Below are 16189 nucleotides of genomic sequence, written 5' to 3'. Positions count from 1 at the left end.
CAAAATGCAGGTGACAAGAGGGAAGTACTCATCTGACTGGCAAAAAGAGGAGTCAGTGGCCCCTAGACAGTGAGTTGGACGCAGTCATCAAACCTCTACTGAGAGGGTGACACTCTGGGGAGCATACAACAGGACACCAGTCTGAACCTTGCTCTGCTGACTCACATTCACCATACTTTCTCCACTCGCAATTTTCTTTCTACTCAGGGGGTTTATTCTATTAAGTTGAAAGAGAATTCATCACTTTATGATTCTTAGTCTGGTATGAGCATTCAAAAATACAGGCAGATGAGAAAAAAGAAAGGTGGAACTCAACAGCAACCTAAAAGTTGGAGGCAAGAGGGAATTCAAAGCAAATTGTCTGAAAATATTATTTTCATTTTATTCTCTGCTTCTAACATCATCACTCTTTACATTTTTTTTAACCTGGCAATATTTTGTGGTTTATTGTTGTTGAGGTCACTGTAGACTCACATACAAATTTAAGAAATAATACCCAGAGATCTCTCGTACACTTGGCCCAGTTTCCCCAATGATAACATTTTGCAAAACTGTATTATAATATCACAACCAGAAGTACTGACAAACTGACATTGATATGAGCCCCCAATCTTCACATTTCCTCAGTTCTATTTGCAGTGTGTTAAGTTCTAGACAATGTTATCATTTGTGTAAGTCTGTCTATCTACCACCACAATCAAGATAACGATCCACACCAGCACCATAAAGAACCTTCATGTTGCTCTTTTTAACCACACCCACTTCCCACCCTCCCATCCCTAACCCTTGAAAACCACTACTCCGTCTTCCACTCATCCTTTCAATTCTCACGCCGCAGCCTAACAGAGAAGAGCCATCTCTCCAGTCAGCCCTGCTCCATTATTTTCTGTAACTGCTCTCCTACTCTCCAGCTTCACACTGCTGCTCGTCACTCAGGGTCGAGTCAATCTTAAAATATAGCTCGTTATAGAAGCAAAGAGTATTTCACCTTGAAAGAGAAGACTGTCCAAACACAAAACAAAAAAAGTTTTCGTGGTCAGGTCCATAGTTCTCTAATATGTGCATATCCACAATGATGCATATTCTTGGCTATAAAAGGGAAAACACATACTCTAGAAACTTGGTAAAGCTTTGCATAAACACAAGCATTGATTCCTCTGAAATCAAAGAAAATGCCTCTGTTTTCAGACTACCCAATTTAGAGGGGCATAGTTCAGCATTTTTCATTTCTGTAAAGCCTTTTATCCATTTCAACCTGGACTTAAATCCTTCTACATCAGTACGTGGAATCACTGGCTTCCACTTAAAGAAACATCTTTTTTGCTTGCAAACCCTTAGACACACTGTCCTCTACTTGAATTTAAAACCCAAAGGAGAAAAGGATGAATTGCTAGTTATTCAAATACAGTTTTAACAGGAACAGAAATAAAAGGTCCATGCAACTTTCAGAGCCCTGAACCACAGGCAAGCAAGCCGAACCCGTACCTGCGGAGCTGAGGAGCACGCTGAAGTCTGTCCCCCTTTGTGATTCTCCACTTTCATTATTGACCTCTTTTTCAGTATCTTGATATCGATCCCAGTTAGAGACTATCTTTCTTTTAGAATAATGTCCCTGTTCCTCGTTCTCTTCTCCAAAGGTCTCTGAATCACTGTCATCTTCAACCTGCAATCATTAGAGACAAATCAATACACAAGCAGTGGAAATTTCGACCTTAGCAGCCTTAGCAGTAAAGTAAAACAAAACAAAAAATAGCACACAAGTATCACGATCAAGAGCACATTTAGAGACCAAGCTCCCTGAGGAGACTAAATTATATTTCAAAAATACCCCATGTACTGGATGCATTTTCAGGATAAACTTTTCATTTTGCTTTGCAAAGGAAATCTGGCAAGTGCCTGTATAAAACTGTGTAACCGATGGGCTAACGTGCAGCCCAGGGAATCCTCATCTTACTGAAACAATCAAGGCTATACAGGTCTTTTTTTTTTTTTTTTTTTTAGTTTTATTTATTTTGAAAGAGGTATTTATTTTGGGAGGGCAGAGAGAGGGGGAGAGAGAGTCCCAAGCAGGTTCTGTGCTTCCGTGCTATCAGCACAGAGCCCGATGAGGGGTTCAAACTCACACACCGTGAGATCATGACCTGAGCGGAAATCAAGAGCCAGATGCTCAACTGACTGAGCTACCCAGGCACCCCAAGGGTATATGGGTCTTACACTTCGAGGACTTTAGGACAGAAATCAGCCATTGCCATTTACAGATTTTACAAACACAATACATAAGCTTTCTAAGTTTTAAATGGGAACTCTGCTCAAGTGCATTCAAGAGAACAGTTTCCAGTCTTGAGTATTAAAAGAGAGCATGAAGGGAAATGCAGAAGGTGAGAAATTATAAAATATAAAGGGCCTAGTTTCTTCAACAAATAATTTGCAAGGGGGAAAATGCTAGGGGAGAAGGGAGAAACCTATAGATTGAAAGAATTTAATGGACGCACAACCACTTGTAATGTCAGAAACTTATTTTTTTTTTTAAGGAGAGGAATCTCTTGTAATTTTTTAAGTAAATTTATTTATTTTGAGAGAGAGAGACATAGAGAGAGAGAGAGAGAGAGAATCCCAAGCAGACTCCACACTGTCAGTGCAGAGTCCGATGCAGGGCTCAAACCCACAAACCATGAGATCATGACCTGAGCTGAAATCAAGAGTCAGACACTTAACCATTTGAGCCACCCACGCACCCCAGGAGCTTATGTGAAGTCATATTCAAACAATGTAACTATAGATAAAAATCACCTTTGAGACAGAGAAATGTCAACAACTGGATATTTGATTATATTGAAGAAACACTACTATTTCTGTGTATTGTTTGGGGTGATACCATACTGTGTTTTTTTTAATGTTATTTTTTAGGAATATCAACTATTTATAGATGAAAAGACAGGCATTTACTTCAAACTAATGTGTGGAGAGGAATGGTGGGTACAGAGGAAATAAACTGAGCATAATTGATAATTATGTAATCTACTTTTATATGTATTTGAAATTGTCCTATAGTAAAAAATTAAGCCTTAAACAAGAAAGATGCATGTACAATCTAGACATGGTTCAAAGAGTTATCCCAAAGATTATGAAATCCTTATCAAGAAAAAAACCTTGTGCAATATATTACCACAACCTATCTATTGAGGACATGTTAGTCTAGACTTTTTTTTAAAAATAAGTTTTTGTTAACACAAAAGTAAGGCATGTGCATTGCAGAAAATTAAGAGGAGAGACAAGCAAAGAAATAAACAAAAACCCCACACTCCTATCACTGGAGAGTAGGAGTCCCACTATTAACACAATTAGAAAGACATCCAGAAGTACATGCACTATCTACATATTTATAATACATTTTTGGTAGCAAGGTTTTTTTCATCAAAATTCTGAATCCTGCCATCCCAGTAAATGTCATTTCATATAACGTCCAGACCATTTCCAGATTTGCCTGACAGCTGGCTTTGCCCACGCTAGTATCCTACTCAAGATCGTGGAGTGAATCTCACTGTTTGCCCCTTACCTGCCCTTGAGTCTAGCCCCATCTCTATCTTTGTAACATTGATTTATTGGAGAGACCAGTACACATAGAGTACCGAAGGACCCATCCTTTGTCTGGCTGCTTCCTTGTGGTAGGGTTTATGGGATTAATGGATTAAAAAAATCTGAAACTCTGAATGCCCAATGGGGTCAAGTTAAATATTTTTTGGTTAAAATACTTCATAGATGGTACTCTGAACCTTATGTTACATCACATGAAATGACAGATAAATGGCTGACCCAACGTTAGTAATGCTAAGATTACCCAAGGAGTTTGGATTCAGTCCGATTCATCCACTGTACAGGTAGGTTTTCCCCCTTGCATCTAGGAACTTGTCTGGATGGTATTATTTTGTCCATGACAAATTTCTAATTCCCCAAAAAGATTTAACACTAGTCATTAATTCTCACCTGGATCAAATTTAATGAGCTTTCATGAAAGGATAGAGCAATTGACCTTTCAAGATTACTCAGCCCTCAAATATCATAAGCCTCCTTGATGGCACAAAAAGATGGCAATGTACATCATAATCCAGGGATTGCAGAGATTGCCTGAAACCTACAGGTTTCCAGCCATTCCTGAGAGATTCTCATAACTAAAAGATGGTAGCAGCTTCAAGGTATGTGACTAAGATCTGCTGTTTAAATAATAAATACCAGGAAGGTTCTAAAGAAAACAGCTTCATAACTGATGAGAACTGGGCTGGGACTGAACTGGAGCTGAAAATACTAGCAGGGTCTAATCTGGGAAAATCCAATATCTTTGGTTGGCCCACTGGGCAAACAGAGTTCAGAAAGACTTCTCCAGTTAGCACAAAACTTGTGGACATCGCCATAACACACGGCAAAAATGTAAGCCTGGGCAGAGTAATTAGCATTATGAGAAAGAGGACGATGATCTGAAACACCCGAGGAACTACTAGCAGTGACACAAGCCCTGAAACAGAAGCAGGGGACGTAGGAAAAATCAGTGGCCCTGCCCTCACCATCATTTAGTTCTTAAAACGAGTTTATAATAGACTGGGGCCTCCAATAGCTGAGTGACTCATCAGTCCCCAACTTGAAAGAATCACTGAATAATGATCTCATTGCTCCCATCCAACTGCAGAGATGAGAAGAGCCATCATTAGACTCCATCACAAGAGGGCAGTAAAAAGTAATAAAGCTTAGAAGACATCTGATGTAACTTAGAGAAAGGTGTATCTTAAAAACTCCCATAGATTTTATGTTTGTTTCATTTTACAAAGATATGTGCCAAAATATGCAAAATCACAAAGATAGAAAAAAAAACAATAGGAAAATACTGATGAAAGCAATGTGAAAACAAAGAAGGCATCATTATTATGTTAACATCATTACAAAATTAGTAAGCTAATTTTGTATACTGAAAAATAGAAGATACTGATAAAAAAAATTCAAGACACAAATGCAAAGATACACTGTACTCACAGATGAAAAGAATATTGTTAAAAATACCCATACTACCCAGAGCAATCTACAGATTCAATGCAATCCTTATCAAAATTCCAGTGACATTTTCCATAGAAGTAAAACAAACAATCTGAAAATTTGCATGGAACCACGAAAGACTGAATAGCCAAAGCAATCTTAAGAAAGAACAACAAAGCTGGAGGCATCATGCTTCCTGGTACCAAACTATATTACAAAGCTATAGAAATCAAAACAGTATGGCAATGGCATAAAACTAGACACAGAGATCAATGGAACATAAGAGTGCCCTGAAATAAACCCACACATATATGGTGAATTAATTTATGACAAACAGCACACCATGGGGAAAAAATAGTCTCTTCAATAAATGGTGCTGGGAAAACTGGACAGATCTATGCAAAAGAATGAAACCAGATCACTTTCTTACACCATATACAAAAGTCAACTCAAAACAGATTAAATACTTGAGTGTGGGATGTGAAACCATAAAACTTCTAGAATAAAAACATAGGTGGTAAGCTCCTTGACTTCAGTCTCAGCAATTTTTTAGACACCAAAGCAAAGGTAACAGAACAAAAATAAAGCAGAGAGAATACATCAAACTAAAAAGCCTCTGTACAGAAAAGGAAATCATCAACAAAATGAAAAGGCATCAACCTTACTGATCAATAAGGAAATGCAAATGAAAACTACAATGTGATACCACTCCACCCCTGTCAAAATGGCTAAATCAAAAACACAAGAAACAACAATGTTGGAAAGGAAGTGGAGAAAAAGGAGCCCTCATGCACTATTGGTGGAAATGCAAACTGGTGCAGCTAACTCTAGAAAATATAGCAAAAAAAAATTAATAACAGAACTACCCTGGGGCACCTGGGTGGCTCAGTGAGTTAAGTGTCTGACTTCGACGCAGGTCATGATCTCACAGTTCATGAGTTGGAGTCCTGCATCAGGCTCTGTGCTGACAGCTCAGAGTCTGGAATCAGTTTCAGAACCTGTGTCTCCCTCTCTCTGCTCCTCCCCCACCCTTCCACCCCCCCCACCCCCACTCAAAAACTAAACAAACATAAAGGGGAAAAAAAAGGAACAAAGGCTCCACTTGTTTCCTTTAAAGAACGAGAACTTCCCTGCAATCCAGCAATTGCACTACTGGATATTTACCCAAAAATTACAAAAATATTAATTCCAAAGGATACATGCACCTCTATGTTTATTGCAGCATTATTTACAATAGCCCAATTATGGAGGCAGCCCAGGTGTTCATCGATAGAGAAACAGATAAAGATGTGGTGTATATGTGTGTGTATCTATCTAGACATAAGTATAGATATAATCATGGGATATTATTCAGCCATAAAAAGAATGAAATCTTGCCATTTGCAACAACATGGATGGAGCTAGAAAGTATTATGCTAAGTGAAGTAAGCCTGTCAGAGAAAAACAAATACCATATGATTTCACTCATATGTGAAATTTAGAAACAAAACAAAGAGCAAAGGAAAAAAAATAAGAGAGAAAAACTAATAAACAGGTGCTTAACTATAGAGAACAAACTGATGGCTACCAAAGGGAGGTGGATAAGGGATGGGGGAAAGGTGAGGGGGATTAAAGAGTACACTTCTAATGATGAGCACTGGGTGCCGTATAGAACTGTTGAATCACTATTTTGTACACCCAAAACTAAAATAACACTGTATGTTAAGTATACTGGAATTAAAATTAAAAACTTAATTGAAAAATGAAAAGCCAACTTAGGTTATAGGAGAAAATATTTACAAATCCTATCTAATATGGGCTCTCCTCCTCCAACTGATTTTAAAAGCAATTTAAAGTAGTATGTGCACAACTATATTTCCATGTTATAGGCCCAACAGTACCTTTGCCAATGATAGCACAAACGAGGAAGGTGGGAGCAAAATTGTACTGCTAAGCACAGGACTTTGTATGGGAACTCAAATATACAGGAACAAATGTGCAAAACTAGCAGTAGGAAATAAGAAGGCTAACATAACAAAAGTTATAAATATATGCTTATTATTCTTTCTTCTCTCATTCCTTAAAAGATAAAATTATAGGGGCGCCTGGGTGGCTCAGTCAGTTAAGCATCTGACTTCAGCTCAGGTCATGATCTTGCGGTTTGTGGGTTCGAGCCCCACGTTGGACTCTGTGCTGACAGCCCAGAGCCTGGAGCCTGCTTCAGATTCTGTTTTTCCCTCTCTCTCTGCCCCTCCCCTGCTCATGCTCTGTCATTCTCTGTCTCTCAAAAATGAATAAATATTCAAAAAAAAAAAATCAAATGTTACCAAGCTTTAAAATAGATCACTACTTAATAGTCTAACTGCCAACGTTTATATCTGTGACGCTGTTGAGGCCATATTTTATCTTCTATAATCATTTCATGAAACAGCTGATGCTTCACTACCTTAAATATTCTTCTTAAAAGAAAAGTTTATAAACCATCATAATTAAGGAGTTCAATGACAGCATTTGGTATATGTGCTAGCAAAAATAATTGTTATGTAGGGGTACCTGGATGGCTCAGTCGGTTAAGCAACCAACTTTGGCTCAAGTCCCAATCTCACATTCTATGAGTTCGAGCCCCACATCAGGCTCTGTCCTAAAAGCTCAGAGCCTGGAAGCCTACTTTAGATTCTGTGTTTCCCTCTCTCTTCCCCTCCCCTGCTTGCACTCTGTCTCTCTCTCAAAAACATTAAAAAATTTTTAATAATAATTTTATGTAGTATTTCAAAAAGCTAAATTCCAACTAAAATTTAAATATATATGTATACACTATATACCTAATTACCTATATAACTAATTAACACACACACACACACACACACACACACACACACACACTATATACCTAATATACAAGTAAACTAATAAGGAAGTTTCTATTTGTCACTGTGTATAAAAATATGCATTTAGAGCATGATCATACTTAGGGAAAAAAACAGTAAACACAGTATATGGCACATTTATCTACAGTATTTATTAAGCCCAGAACAATGTTCACAGTGGTTTAGCTCCAAAATACTCTAGCCAGTATGAATGGGGAAACAGTGACCCAAACCATCATCAAATTCAGAGGTTTCTCTAGTAAGAGATTATCTACGGCTTCTTTTCTTGTCCTTCCTTGTGATCAGTATATGGAAAGAGGAGGAGGCAGAGGAATCTGAGGACAGAAAAAGCAGCCCCCCAATCCTCAAAGCAGCTGCTCAAAGACCCCTCACTCATCCCAGTCCTTATCTTTCCCACTCCAACTCCTCGTATCTTCTCCTTCCCACCTGGGCTATTTTGTTTCCGAGAGTTGGATAAAAAGAGGAGACACATTGAAAGGGAATAACCAGTTCCAGGCAGTCCGTAGAAGGGCTAGACTACAGGATATCTTATTGCAAAGACCTTGAGAGTTTACGCTACTGTAATTTAAGGGTAGTCTGGAAATTAGACTGCAGTAACTTTCATTGGACCAAATGGCAATTTTAAGTATACTTGGTGGAGGTCCTTTTATGAGGTCCTTGGGGAAAGGTGAGGTAAGTGGCAATAGAATCAGTTTCATTTTATCTGCTTTACAGCTTGAATTTCATGTAAGGATTTAGACTAAAAAAGGCTTAAAAACTACCAAGTTACTCAACCTTGCAAGTCCCAACCTTCAGGTAAAATTCTGTATATCAGGTTACGGTCAACAAAGTTTCTAGTAAAGAAGGTGTTAAATGGAACTATAATGACTATCTGCTTTTTGGTGTGGTTCTAAGAAAAAAAGCCAGCATTTTACTTCGTCAATCTATTGACACGCACAATAGAGAATCCTACAATAACCAGAGATACAACTAAGAGGCCTTCGAGCAAAAACTTTTCTTTGCTAAATCATTTAATTAGAAGATTTTGTATACACAAAGTTATCTGGAATGCCTGGGCGACTCGAGTCGGTTAGGCATCGAAGTCTCCGAGTCTTGATTTTGGCTCAAGTCATGATCATAGGGTGATGGGATCGAGCCCCTTATCTGGGAGCCTGTTTAGGATTCTCTCTCTCTCTCTGCCCCTCTCCTACACACACACACACACACACACACACACACACACACACACCAACGTTGACAAAAGGGCTGTCCGTAGACTGAGCAAGGTTGGTGTACAAACCACTCATCTTGACCACAGCCACTGACGGTTTGCTTTCTCTTAAGGGGGCAAGTGATAGCTCAGGGACAGTGCCTCGGCCCCATCCTCCCTGGGATTTCACTGCCTGGCCTTAATGCTGGAAATGGCCAGGTTTTCTTTGGACAGCCTCAGTTAAATTTTCACTCCTCTCATCCAGCGGCACAGGACTGGTTTCCGTGGTTACTGAGGTTTCAACACCATCACCTCCCACTTTCCAGAAAGCTCACTGACCATTACATGGCTGTTGTTTATTTATCCAGCCGACTTTAGGACACTCCCTAAACTCCCAAGTCACTAGAGGGAGAGAACTAATTAACAGGTCAACAGTGACTGAACTAGAAGGAACCCGAGTAGCCCGGGCCCACCCTCTGCCCTCCAGTGAGATCGTGCAGAAATCCAGCGGGGCCAGCCTGCCCTGTGGCGGAGCCGGCCATGAGGTCTTCCACCCAATTAACCACACCGCTCCCTTCCTAAGCGCAAACGTCCAATTCCTTCCACACCATTGCTTGTTCTACATTTCCTAGATGCCAGTCACCTTTTCCGGTTGTGCTACTCAGAATGAACTGGGTGAGGGACTAAGCCGGTGCCATCTCCTCCACACCCCAAATTTTTTAGATAAAATTAAAAATTAAAAACCACCTTATTTTTAGTTCCTTCTCTGGATACATTTCTTTCTGTAAATATAACTTTATCTTTTTAATGTTTATTTATTTTGAGAAAGACAGCACACACACAAAGGAAAGAGAGAGAGAAAGAGAGGGAGGGAGGGAGATTTCCAAGCAGGCTCCACACTCACCCCACAGCCTGACGCAGGGCTCGACCTCATGACTGTGAGATCATGACCTGAGCGGAGATCGGGAGTTAGACGCTAAACTGACTGGGTCACCCAGCCTCCCCTCTTTTGATGGCACTTATCTTTCATCTGTCTGTCCTACAATATATCTGAAGGGGACAGGACTGCTTCTGTTCCCTGCTAACGGTCCTACACTGTTGCCAACATTTCTTCAACAACTATTTCTTGAGTAGCTACAGAGTGTGGGTCACCAGTTCAGGTATTGGGGAATACAAAAACAAGACAAGGCCCCTCACCTTATGAAAGCACGTCCTAGGAAGAAATCAGAGAAGCCAACATAGACTTTAAAAAGTGTGATGTGTGTGCATGTGCATTCATAAGAGGTCACAGGAGCACAGAAAAAACACCAGCAATGGAAGAGAGAGGAGGAGGAGGACAGCATTTCGAGCTGAGAGAACCGTATCATTCAGCTCTAGCCATGGGCACCTGACCGGAGAAATGGAAATACTTAAAGCATTCCCTCTTCTTGTGAAGTGCTTCATTTATAAAATAATAATAATAATAAATTTAAAAAATAAAAACCATGGGTGTTTTGACAGACAAAACGTGTTTCTTCTTTACACTGAGTTCTAAACCAATTTCTAAATAATCTCCCAAATTCACCCCCTTGGTCCATTTGTTAACATAAAAAAGCAGAGAATGTATGCTCAGCTCACCTATTAGTGAGGCAAAGTTACCACCACGTGCCACTTTCAACGTATGGAGATACCATCCTTCTGTCAATAAAGTTAAGCAGTTTCCTCAAAGAAATCCCTTCTCACTGGCTATTTTGGGACATTTATCACTCAAGTTCTTTCATGCAATGTTCCTGTTACCATGTAACTACCAATTGTAACATTTCAATTCTCAAGGTAAGTGATTTAAGTAAGCCTCATTCAGAAGTTCTAAAAGGAAAAAAAAAGTTCTAAAAGGTTTGAAAGTTCTGTTACCTAACCACCATTTATTCTAGCAACACTTCTAAGGAATGTATTGTCATATACAATTCTTCTGTTTGCTATTTACTTTATCCAATGGGCACAACAGAGTCGATAGAGTCTGTTTGTTTTTGTTTTTTTAAGAAACTCAGTCTTTTTAAGTTTTATTTATTTTCTGTAGTAATCTCTACACCCAACACTCCAACTCATGACTCCAACTCATGACTCCAAGATCAAGAGTCATATGTTCTACCCAAGTGAGTCCAGTGCCTTTAGGATCAACATATTCTTGAATAAAAAAAAAAAAGAAGAAGAAGAAAGAAATCATCTGGGACACCTGGGTGGCTCATTCTGTTGAGCATCTGACTCTTGATTTTTGGTTCAGGTCATCATCTCACAGTCCGTGACTAATATCAAGCCCCACAAGAAGCCTACTTGGGATTCTCTCTCCTTCACTCTCTGCCTCTACCCACTTGAGTTAGTTTAAAGTTTAAAATAAACTTCAAAAAACTGAAATCATTTAGTCTTTCCTATGCCTCAAAATAGAGGTTTTACTACTAGACAATGTATGTTTCTACCTTTATAATAGAACTTCTACTAATACCTTTGCATGCTTGCTCTAGGATATCAGTCCATGGAGACAAATAGAAAATTTGGTTGCAACAATACTATCTCTCTCAAAGCATTGTGTAGATCATCTTGTTTAAGTCCAAAGGCTTTAAGAGAGGAGAGGAGGCTCAGAAAAGGACTTATCCAAGGTCTCCCTTAATGGCAAAAGCAGAATGACAATCTGCCTAGAATGCAACCCAGTGCTTTTGCTAACATGTCTCTTGACTGAGCAAAATATTCGTTAAATAAATCATTCTCTCTAATGTTTTAAGTCTCTTCATTTCTAATGCCTTTGTGAAGTTTCTATTCAAAACCCCTACCAGTAGAAAAAAAAACCAATGACACTGTTTAAACGGCAAAAGAAGTACAGGAAGCCAGAGACGAATGATTCCAGAATCATTCTCTGAGGAGTGAAGCTACCTTCCTTACATCAATGACATGATGTTGATCTCTCAAAACTCATTCAGTTATCTTCATTTAAAGGAAGTGCTCGAAGATAGGCTATGATCTTATACGTAATTACATATATGCAGATGAAATACAGTTGAAATAGGTCATGTACCCACTCTAAAAATTTAGCATCCATACAAGAGAGCAAACCTCTGACACAAAAAGCTTATTCAACTGCAACCCATTCATACCCATCATTTAAAACAGCAAGGTTCACAATGTGGGGAAGTGGCTTGATAGTAAAAAGTCACTTACAGTGAAAAACAATAAATATGACCAGAGATTGGGAGGAGAGGACACACATAATCAATAGCAATAAAGAAAAGATAAAGAATTTGAAATGAGTTGATGAGTATTTGCAAAAATTATCAAAAGTTCCCCAGAGCAAAATGGAAACACAACAAGATGTCAACTCATGACAAACTGGTAAATGTGAAAAAAGGAAACTGCAAAACAGGTGTGATCTAAATCTTAATCTATGCTTAATTAGAAGATTAATGCCACCATCTGGCAGGAAACCCTTCTCCTACCACCTCGCAACTCAAACGGACTGCCAACTCACTGTGCCTTTGTAAGTGATGGATCTAAGTTACAGATGTGCAGCTAGGAATTTGTGTGCCTTCATGAAAGTTCCACACATTACGGCATTCACGTCCCTTGACCGAAGTACGATCCTCTCTCTCCTGGTGACAAAAAGCTCCAAGTTTAACCGACCAGGTTAAATTTCAGAAGATACAAGACCTAATCTCCACATAACTTTTTTGTCGTCTTGTCTTTACACAGGGGCAAACTCAAGCCCTAACCAGTAAAAGCTGTTGGATTTGCCAATTCGCATTAGAGAACAATGGACCTACCAGAATTCTCTTTTTAAGCACCTAGTTCATGTGGGTCCGCCCACACATACACAATGACCTAACAATGAGGAATGACGCCACTAGACCAACTTTTCACTTCTTCCCTGATGAACACAATTGTGCGAAGCACCTCACACTTTTCTTCTGTGGGCTGGCTGGATTTTTCTGTGTGTTGCACTCTTTTCTGTCTCTCCAAGAGCACCTGCACACGGCCACATGAACAAGAAAAGTCAGAAGGCACTCACAGCACTCCTGTGAGCAGGCTCCGTGGAAGGAGAAACCAACAAATCAAATGACAGCTACTACAAATCGTATTTAGAGATTTCAAGCGCAAATATTTTGCAGGTGGAAAAAGACGGCATTGTTTGCAATGAAGACGAGGGCACACAGGGAACCCTATTTGTGCTGCACAATGCAGGACAGTTGAAAGGCACACAGCTGACACCCGCTTTTCTGGCTACACCACATGGTCTCGTGCCTCCGCCATCAACTGAAAGGCATCATGGCCACATACGAGCAAAAATTCCTTCAGCTCCATGCTACTTTAGCCAAAATTGAGAAACAAGAAAGAGAAAATGCGCTTTTCAGGGGCAGACAGATTTGACAGACCATTTCTCCCGTGAAAGGACAGAATTCTGTAATCTGCATTTCCCTTCTGCAGCTCTTTTCAAGTGTGACCTTTAAGAGGCTCTTCCGACATTGGGGAGGCAAAAACTTTAATTAAAAGAAAGGGCAGCCAAGAGGCCTGAGGAAGGAAGAAGGCTTTTCTACCTTGCATTAGACAAAGGTGGATTTTCTCAAAGCTCCCATCTGCGAGGACGAAATGCAAATCCCAGGATCAGGATTATGTCGAGCACACAAGCTAAGGGCCTTACAGCAGGGACACAGCATGGTGAGCCTAACTGACCGCACGTTGGTGAAATTCTCTCGGAGCTGGGGACACTAGCATCACGTGCGCCCTTATCTTTTGTACGAGCGTGACACTATTTACCTCTCTTCATAGAAGTTGAAAGTGACACCTCACTGCCCCTCCTCGAGATCCCCAACCACAACGTCCAAATACTCTTTTGTGAAAGAAGCACAAATTAAACTCTAGTACCCCGTCTTCTAACAAGGAGGCCTGTGGATTTAAAATCGTAATCGAAACCCTCACGAGGAATAAACTTGAAAAAGCTGAAGCCTATTAGGAGATGAGCTCCAGCTGCGGCAGAATGAAACCGGTGTGTGTCCCCGCATGGCATTCACACAATCTATGGTCCTTCACACAAAAAGGCTCATCTGCCTCCAAACAGCACCCCGCTGGGATTTCTGAGGAAGCAACACTGACTAGATTGAAGTCATCTGAGATTCAGAGCCCTTCCCGGAGAATAACGCCCTGTCATTATCGCAACTTTGACAAGGGGAGAAAAAAAGAAAATGTCTAGAGTGTGATATATCATTAAGATAGTTCTGAATGGGCGATGTCTCAGAGACAGCCCTAGAGAATAAAAAGGGACAGGAAGAGGGCCTGAGACACAGTCTGTCCCAAAGAAAATGTCACAGTCACCAGCAAGATAAACCTTGCTTCCCTCAATACAACCCCAAGACCAGTCTTCTGGCTTTATCCACAGCAATTCAGTGTATGGAGGGGATAAAAGAAAAAGAGAAACTCCTTTTATTATTCTAAAGCTCCTCACAGGGCAGCAAGAGTGCGATTCTACAGAATCGAGTCCTGAGCTGGGTGGGGGAGGGTAGATTCCATTAGTTTAAGCACACAACTCACTTGAAAAAAAGAAAGCCTGTATTTACAACTCTGCCAAACAGACATGCTGTCTCTTTCAGATCTGAGGAGGGCTGATGACCTACTTCCCTCACTGACAAAATATTTCATGTGAAAAATAATAGTCCTCTTGGTCTGGAGTACTTTTACTTTTGAGGACTTGATAAACGTTTTAAATAGATGGCTCTTCAGTAATTGTTTCCTTTTTCCCACTTCCACAGGGTAAATACAAACAAAATTCTAGGACTTTAAATAAACATAGTCCTGTAGGGGCACCTGCGTGGTGCAGTCCGTTAAGCTTCCAACTCTTGATTTCGGCTCAGATCATAATGTTGTGGTTTGTGGGATTGAGCCCTGTGTTGGGCTCCACGCTGTCACCACAGAGCCTGCTTGGGATTCTCCGTCTCTCTCTGCCCCTCCACCTGAGTGACTACACACATTCTCTCTTGCCTTCTCAAAATACTTTTTTTTAAATAGGTAGACATGTAACCACCACCCAATCAAGATACAGAACAGTCCCATCACCCCAAAATTTTCCATCAGGCCAACTGTCCAAGCTTCCTTCACTTAAAGAGCATTCACAGTAGATCCATCCTTGTGGAGAACACTGGTTCACACCTTTTTATTGCTAACTTGAGGCACACCTTATGATGTACCACAGTTTGAGTACCCATCCCTTCACCAGCTACAGAATCTGGGCAGTCGCTTCTGGCTTTTGGCAATGATAAAAGGCCACTGTAAGCATTCACAAGCCTAAGTTTTCATTTCTTTTCAGTAAGTAATACCTGCAAGTGGGACTGCCATATCATACAAGGTCATGTTTAACGTGACACGAAGCTGCTGGGGTTTGATGTGGCCATTTTTCTAAGCCACGCTAACAGCTGTACAGTGAGTTCTCCTTGAGGTTCTCGTCTGCATTTCCCTAAAAACAAACGTTGTTGAGCACCTTGGCGCTAGTTGCCATGGATATATCTTCTGGGGTGAACTGTGTGTTGAAATCATCCCCCCCCCCAACCCCCGGGTGCCTCGGTGGCTCAGTCGGTTAAGCGTCTGGCTTCGGCTCAGGTCATGATCTCACGGTTCCTGGATTCAAACCCCGCGTCGGGCTCTGTGCTGACAGCTCAGAGCCTGGAGCCTGCTTCAGATTCTGTGTCTCCCTCTCTCTCTGCCCCTCCCCTGCTTGCTCTGTCTGTCTCTCAAAAAAATAAAACAAAAAACATTTAAAAAAATTTTTTTAAATCTTTTCCCCATTTTTTAACGGATTCTTTCTTACTGGGTTTTGAGAAGGCTATAGATTTTCTGGGTAAACGTCCTTTGTTGGATACGCGACTTGAACAGATGTGTCCCAGTCCGTGTTGTTGTTGTTGTAGAATTTATTGCTTAGGTAGTTCGAGGCTCACAGCAAAATGGAGTGGAAGGTCCGAGATCACCCACATACCCTCTATGTGCCTTATCTTTTCATGAAGAGTCCAAATTTATCAACTTTTTTATTTTGCAGATCGTGCTTTCAGTCCTAGATCTAAGAATTTTTTGCCTAACCCAAGGTCACATTTTCCATTTGTCT

General features: G+C 40.4%; 1 protein-coding gene across 1 annotated transcript in view; it reads right to left on the bottom strand.

Annotated features, from left to right (window-relative positions):
* The window catches only part of AVEN (apoptosis and caspase activation inhibitor), a 182932-nt gene that overhangs the window by 137375 nt on the left and 29368 nt on the right, over positions 1 to 16189 (bottom strand). The window contains exon 3 of the mRNA XM_029952227.1: positions 1486 to 1663. Coding sequence (XP_029808087.1) covers positions 1486 to 1663 — 178 coding nt within the window. The remainder of the gene's footprint in view (positions 1 to 1485; positions 1664 to 16189) is intronic.

The sequence above is a fragment of the Suricata suricatta genome, chromosome 9 (assembly GCF_006229205.1).
Source record: "Suricata suricatta isolate VVHF042 chromosome 9, meerkat_22Aug2017_6uvM2_HiC, whole genome shotgun sequence".
Taxonomy (NCBI): Eukaryota; Metazoa; Chordata; class Mammalia; order Carnivora; family Herpestidae; genus Suricata; species Suricata suricatta.
This window is presented reverse-complemented; position numbering and strand designations above follow the sequence as displayed.